Genomic DNA, 8,054 nt, shown 5'->3' with positions numbered 1-8,054 from the left:
CACACCCATCCTGCTGCCACTCGCCCCTTCAACCCACACACTGAGGCCTCTGTTCTGTGCTGTGTGGGGCAAAAAAAAAATGGAAGAACGGAGGACTAGCAATGAGTGGAAAAAGGGGGTAAAAGAAGTAGAGGTGAGAACTGGCAGGATGGAGAGAGAGAAAGAGAGAGGGAGAAAAGGGGAAGAATTTAGGGGCTTGAGAGGAGATGAGCAACAACTCAGAGGTGACAGAGCTGAGAGAATGGGAGGCGAAGGAGGGAGGAAGGAGGCAAACAGCGTTTACAAGGAAGATTTTACAGGCCTGCATGTTAAACAGAGAGAAGGTGTTTAAAGGAGAAAGCTGTCTGGCAAGAAGGAGCAGAGAAAACACAAAGAGTAACACTAGATGGAAAAACAAGCAAATGTGTGAGGCCACATTCCCACAGTCCTATCTATTAGACTTCAATTAGCTAACTAAATTGGACAAAAACACATTCACGTCAGCCTCCGAGTTGAATAATCATTTACCAAAATGGCCGTAAAGCCTCCAACAGCCCAAGAATACATACGCAGTTTGTATCTGGCTTTAGTTGTTAACACGCCGCTCTAAATCCGTAACCTCAGAAAAATAACTGATTTAGGCTATTTAAGTATATATTTACATAGTGGTATTAAGAAGACAGTAGTAGAGGTAACCCTCCATGAACACTCCCAAGTTTGAATAACAGGAAGTTTTCTTGTTCCTCCCATTTCTGCAGACATTGCATCATTAGTTCTTTGGGTCATTTAGTGACACATTTGATAATGGGGAACCACTGACCTACCACAACATTTTAATTTGATATGTTGAGCTTCCAGTATTCTCTCTTTTATCTCTGTTTTTAGTCTCTACCATCTCCAAAGGGGAAATATCTCTCCCGTTAGCTGCTAAATGCTCCACTTTGTTCACCAGCAAATCTTTAACTGTGTCTGTCTGCAGTTTTCTGATGAGCAGGTAGAGTACAGTTTTTTTGTTTTTTTATGTATCTTTTTCTTCTAATAACGACGCTACAAGAGCATTGAGAGTGAACCAGAACAGTAAAGTTGTCGGGCTGGGCAGATAAACAATGAGCTGAAACTCAAACTGACCAATCCAGTGATGATTAGAGATGACTAGACATGGTTAGGGAAGGCATTTAAACCCACTGATTTGGCCATCTCAGCTCAGCATTAGTCACATCATGCCAATCAAGACCTATTCTGAAGTAAGACACAGACTGGAATCAAAGACAATTGATTATTAAGTGTGGGTTGCCAGGTTTGTACAGCATTTCACTGACTTCCCTTAAAATCTCCTCTAAATTTAATAATGAAAGTACTGCTTTTAATCTGAAACAATCCAGATTCACAGATTATAGAAATAAAAGAGAGATTACAGAAAATGACATTCATCCCTGGAAATGATGACGAGTACTGGCAGGCGGAGCGATAACCTTTTTAAAACCGGGACAGTGAATCGATGTCTAGGTCAAACCACATCTGAACAAATCAGACGCCATCTCGCAGCGGATTGTCATGTTTCAGTTCATCCCACATTCGTTCATCCAACCAACCAGCGATGAACACACGTCACCTCAGGTTAAGCCTTCTCTCCACCCGCAAATCCCTCTGTATGGTTTCATTTGTTCATCTCGTCCTGACCTGCCTTCGCTGTGCTGTGCCCCCTTCACGTCATCCTCTAATCCTTGACTCCCTTCATAGTCGACTTCAAGTCTTTGCATGATACAGCTACATGTGTGGGGAAGGAGAAACGTATCGGGTTGGCCTCCTGCCTCAGGCTTCATGCAGGAAGTCATTTGTCTTAAGAATAAACATGGGCTTTTTGTGGTCTTAACAGAAAAATATGCTATATACTTTTATTCCACATAGAGCTACAACGATGACTCGATTAGTTGTCAAAAATTAAATTAATCGCCGACTATTTTAAAAATCAATTAATTGGAATTTAAGTCATCTTTTATTAGAAACAAAAGTCAAATGTGTGTGTTCAGCTTCTTAATGTAGAATATATATCTTAGAATATCTTCTAGTTTCTTCTGACCTCTGTGACAGTAAGCTGAATATGTTGGAGTTGTGGACAAAACAAGACATTTGAGGACGTCATCTTGAGCTTTGGGAAACACTGATTGACACTTTTCACAATTTTCTGACATTTTATAGACCAAACAACTAATCGATGAATCGAGAAAATAATCAACGGATTAATCCACAATGATAATAATGGTTAGGTGTAGCCCTTGATTCTTGTGTGATCTCTTGAAACTGTTTACTGGACTGAGCTTTTAAAGTAAGAAACACAATGAGCGGTTTGGAATGACAAGATCAATAACTATATAAAGACCTCTTCAGACTCCACATCATTTCTCGCTCAGCCATCAGTAATGAAGAATTAGCCATTAGGTACTTTGATGTGCTGCCTCTGGCTCCAGGCCTGACCTCCAGTCTGTAGTCAAAACGAGGCCAAGCTGACTGGAAGCACGGCCGCTACTGGGCATAGCAATGGGATTTACACTGGGGGATGGCAAAGTGTGTGTGTGCGTGTGTGAGAGAAAGAGAGAGGCAGATAAAAGGGAGGGTTCTGGTAGTAAGTCGGTGTGTGTCCCAGAAACGCTTCATTGTTTCAAGGAGAAGCAAGGCCAGTGAAGGGCGGAGTGGTGTGTGGGGACGATTCCCACAATGGCATCCTGCGTGTATATCTACAGGGATCAGAGTCTCTGCACCAAAAAAAGTGGAAAAGGGTGGTACGCGTAGGTGAACTTGTCTGGACAAAAACCATTACAGAAAAGCAGTTCAACAAGATATGCAGCAGATGATGTATGGACATCTCCCAAACTGTGAGGCATCTGTCGGCCGGGTGCTCATCGGGAATGGCACGCACGGACAGATTTACACCTCCTCCTTAGAGACTCAATCAGTCCATTAAAGCTTGAAAGACAACGCAAAGATATTAGTCTTGTACGTTGTGTGAACTCTAGGGCCGCGGGAAAAGAAATCGATGCAGCATAATACTGCGATATTTTCTGTCGCAATACTGTATCAATACACAGATGCCAAGTATCGATCTTTTATTATATATGTGTTGGTCAGTTTGTCTGCTAGACAATCCCATTTTGCAGCAATAAAATTGAAGTGATTTGGACAAATCTATCTTTTTCAGATAATACATATGTTGACTGTTTCCTTTTGGGGACATCATTTGAAATTGGCAAACATTTGAAGTTGTTAAAAAGGTAATAAAGTGCAATATATCGCAGAAAATTGCAACAGCTTTAAAATCCATATGATATCGTATCGGGATATAAGTATCATGTGATGATAATATATCGTGAAGGCCTCTGGTGATTCTTATTTTGCCTCCGGTGCAGTGTCTTTGCCAGATTAAGACAGATGCAGTTGTCAATTTCCCGTCCAGCGCCCATGTAGTTTAAATAGCAAATGCATCTGTGTTGGTCTAACAGGGAGGTGTGTTCAGGTGCATTCTTGGCTTATTACTATCTTGAGGAGGCGGAAAGTGATCGCCATGCACTTAGAGCGTTGAAACAGGGCTCATAATGTTTCTAAATGGGCCATTAGGCAGAATATGCAGTTGCAAGTGGATGAAGATGCAGACAGTGTGACCAGGAAAACACAAATTTAGTGGCACATTTTAGCATTTCAGCTCTCATTTGGCAAGCAACTTGACTAACAAAACCAAGACAGAGATTATCATTTTTTGGAAGCAACTCATAAAATAATGTGATAAACACAAATCATAACTGAAGCGAACAACTTAAAGGCAACCAGATCACCAGACTGCACATGACTACTAGGGACTGGATCAGTCCAGTTTATCTTCAGCTGTTCCCAAAAAAAGAAAAGGAGCCTTCCACCTACAGAGAAATGTATGTTTACATATTTCAAGTCTGTGATGATTAAACAAATCCAGAAGATAATAAACCTGCATTTTTTTACTATTTACTCACATGTCATTTAGAGATTCTAGGATTCCTCAACCAATCACATCACACACACACACACACACACACACACACACACACACACACAGCTGTATATTCTGATCATATACTAGGCTTCAATTACTCAAGCCACATGTGGAAGTATTCAGGGATGTAAGTGACCAAATCTAGGCCGCTGGTTTGATCATTTGCTAAATCTAGATTTATGGAGCATGTCTGGTAGAGGACTCTCAAACAACTCGGGCGTCTTCACGTTTATATCCCAACAGTCCTGCTCTCTAGCTGCGCAACTGAGCAAAAACCTACATTTTGTTAGAGAAAGAAGCATTTGAGATGTTTTCTGATTACTGGTGTTTGTTTAAGGTGGATCCAGACCAAATCTATGACTCAGACACCCGCTCTGAATTACTGTATTTATAAGTCTAAGAGCAGAACCCATGACTCCCTGCTGATGACAGGAACAACGAATCAGACCCCTTCCAAAAAACTTTCCAGGACAAAACCGCATCCAGCAAAGGAGCATTCACTAATCAAAGTGTTGGTGGCCCCTGATCCTGATCCATGTCCCTTAAAATGAAGTATCTGCGGATGTAGAGTTCCATGTGATGCTTAGATTTACCTATATGTTGATAAAATATACATCTGTTACATAATAACAGCTTTAGGCCAATGTTTGCCTCAAAAAGGTTAAGTCTAAAAGCTTTAAATCATTGATATATTCATTGAATGAAAGGCTTCAAGGTTCAAGTCCCCGTTCGGACCAAAATACTGGTAGCCGGAGAGATGCCAGTTCACCTCCTGGGCCCTGCCAAGGTGCTCTTGAGCAAGGCACCTACCCCCCCTCAGCCCACTCACTCTGGGCATTTGTGTGCATTTCAAGTTGGTGGAAATTAGGGCTGACTAGTCCATTAGCTGATTTAATCAACAGATCTGTGCAAAAGCCCCACTTTAAGTCTTGTGTTTACCATAAATGTTCCATTCATTCATTCAGCATAAAAAAGCATACACAATGATTAAATGACTAAAGAAATCTTGGTCAACTAAGATCAAAACAACAGATTAGTTGACTAATTGACTAAGAGGGGGCAGCCTTAGTGGAAACCATCTTTATGCGTGGTTGGTCCAGTCTTCGTAGGTTGGTCCCCGGCTTAAGACTTCTATAACAGTATTAAATACCTTTTGGGTTTAAACAAGACATTCAAAGACGTTACCTTGGACTCTGGGCAGTTGTCTCAGCCATTTTCTACTATTTTCTGACATCTTATAGGCGAACGTGTAATGGAAATAACCTTTGAGCCATTTGATTAGATCTGTCCAAGGGTCCCCATCTGATAAGATTTTGGCTTTAAGATGTTGTATAACAGAAAGTCTCTGAAAGCTACGACCATATTAGTCATACATTCTGACACTGTTTTAATTATGGTTGGAATTCCATTTCCGTTATTGCTGGGGACCCCCTGGGACCCTCACTTTGAGAACAATTTTACATGATCGGATATATTGCAGCCGGGCCTAGGTGCACGTTGAGTGTCGGACAATTCCGAAGTCATTACGAACTTTACTTCCCTGACCTCTATAATTTGGGAAGCATCCCTTTCCTCCATGCTTCATTATTGTGCCGGCCTGCTGTTTACTCGGCTCCCGTTCAGAACTTAATCACGGTTTCCTCCCAAATAGGTCACAGTCACAACAGCCAGTTGGAGGACCAGATGAAGGGATTATCTCTGGAAAAATGGCAACCTCTCGGCCATCTGAGATTATCACACATGTTCAAATTAGATTCCATATCACAACAGGTGGGGCTCTCTCTGCTGTGTGTGTGTGTGTGTGTGTGTGTGTGTGTGTGTGTGTGTGTGTGTGTGTGTGTGTGTGTGTGTGTGTGTGTGTGTGTGTGCCAAGGGAAGAAGGCAGGAAAAAACCTTGTGTGACCTATTTCTAGATATGCCGATCGGCTGAACGGCCCTGTTGCTAGGAAAAGTCCACAGTTAGATGCTGTAACGTTACAACGTTGTTTGAAAGGTCTTTAAAATTAAATAGAACATTTTAAATAACAGTCACTTGTATGCTGCTTTACAAGCATCACAAGAAAATACAGCCCCTGTGTGAGTAATAAAGTGAAACTATGTTCATATAAAACTACCATAAACAGGCTGTCTGCTATTTAAGATCATTTTAAGGCCAACTCAACAAAGAGGAATGTTTTCGTGAAAAGAAGGAACACCTTCAGGCCTTTTTAAGGTGAGAAATGGTAAATATAATTCTTTTTCCTTTAAACTGTTGATTCTTTTGGTCTGTAAAATGTCAAAAAACAAGCAACACAATCACAACGTCCAAATGCAACGTCTTTAAACGTCTTTAAAGCCATAAACACTAAACATGTAGAACTTCATTGACATCAAATTTCCCACTTGAAAAGCTGGAAGCACCAAATGTTTTGGTCCTGTTATTATTTAGGTTTTTTAGATAGAAAAATGAAACAAAATCATTCATCAATGGTCAAAATTGGACGATTACTTTTCAAATGGCATTATTGACTCATGACTTATTGTCTCAGGTTGAATGTACCAGTAAGGTGACATCTTCCAGTCTTATCTTGTAAATGGTGGAACCAGAAAACATGTCATTTGATGTTTAAAAAAAGCACTTTTTCAAAACTAGTTGCTCATAAACTTTCTGTTAAGCGAATAATCAACTAATTATTTCAGCTCCACTTGTTATGTCTGGCACACAGCTCAACACCCACGACTATTCAATTTAAAAAAGAAAGAAATATATAAACCCAGAAAAACAGCTTGAATTAGAGCTTCTTTGTTTGATCACTTACTCAACTGATTAATCAAATATGTTATGTATAATACATTTTCTGTCCATTGACAAAGTTTGATTAATTATTGTTTCAGCTATAACAATTAGCCTACTTGCACATCCAGGTGAGAAGTTCCCTCTGAGTTAGTAGCCTATTCATATAAAAGCGAGTTTTATCTGTAGCCTGAGTAGAAATATTGATCGATTGATTTATCGATCTTTTAAACATCATCGATTATCTCATCTTACCTTCCAGACTGAAGTCGAGCAGCACATACTCGTACACAGTCTCCGTTTTGGTCTCCACTTGTGGTCTCTTCAAGGTGGAGTAGATCTTCCCGGGGCTGCTGTCCTCCGGGTCTTCCAGTTTCCGCAAGCCGCAGCCCATGGCCTCCGAGGCGGGGTACAGCCGCTCGCTGAGCGCGGTGGGAGCACCGGGGGAGCCGCTCCGCCTGCCGCCGACACACAAACAGATTCTCTGGAGGTTTCAACTTTAATGGGACCGCTGCATCACCTCCTCCGTCCTCCCCGTAAATCCCTGTGAGTGTTCACACACTGATAATTACCGGGGTGTGTGTGTGTGTGTCTGAGGGGGCTGCCCTGAGCAACGGAAACCCGCCGGTTAACGAAGAGAAGATTATTTTCACGTAGCGGTAGTTTCTTGACAAAAAGTGTCCCGCTAACGTGGATGCAGGTCAGAAGCGTGGAGAGGAGGAGCCGCTCTCTCTCTCTCTCTCTCTCTCTCTCTCTCTCTCTCTGGAAAAGTTTCCTCCACAATCAAGCTAGCGACTGTAACACGACTTCCGATAATACTTTCAAAATAAAATACTGATTTAACATCAATTTCTTCAAAACAGTATTTTACATACATTGATCACATCTGTACCATTTACAATCAGTCTCCCCTTCTTTCCAACCAAGGGTGTAAGCGAGCATCTGGAGAGCGTAGACCGACCTACCGCCTATCGTGAGGCTGGCCTGCCGTTAGCATTCACCTCCTGTTGGAATAAAATGTATTCATATCATGTGTGCATAAACATCATTATATTCACGTAGTGTATTATATTAATCATGTGTGTTAAATTCATTATATTTTGAGCTAAAGAGCTAAATCATTACACATAGTCTGCTTGGTTTTAGTGTGATAGTTCATAAAGTTTACTGTGACCTTTTAATACGTTGTTTTGGTACAATGTGTCCAACCATAGCTCTGCCGAGTGAGTTTAATTCTGAAAAGCAGGGCCAAGGGTGGTTAGGGACATGTCCTCTGTTTGG

At 41.3% G+C, this 8,054-nt stretch overlaps 1 protein-coding gene across 1 annotated transcript in view; it reads right to left on the bottom strand.

Moving 5' to 3' along the window:
- Nucleotides 1–7,346, bottom strand: part of rftn2 (raftlin family member 2) — a 20,388-nt gene extending 13,042 nt beyond the window's left edge. Inside the window, exon 1 of the mRNA XM_034885891.1 lies at nt 7,029–7,346. Within this exon, the coding sequence (XP_034741782.1) occupies nt 7,029–7,167 (139 nt within the window). The 5' untranslated portion in view covers nt 7,168–7,346. The remainder of the gene's footprint in view (nt 1–7,028) is intronic.
- Nucleotides 7,347–8,054: the final 708 nt, after the last annotated feature.

This window comes from Etheostoma cragini, chromosome 11 (assembly GCF_013103735.1).
Source record: "Etheostoma cragini isolate CJK2018 chromosome 11, CSU_Ecrag_1.0, whole genome shotgun sequence".
Taxonomy (NCBI): domain Eukaryota; kingdom Metazoa; phylum Chordata; class Actinopteri; order Perciformes; family Percidae; genus Etheostoma; species Etheostoma cragini.
Note: the sequence above shows the minus strand (reverse complement) of the source record. Positions and strands in the feature narration are given on the sequence as shown.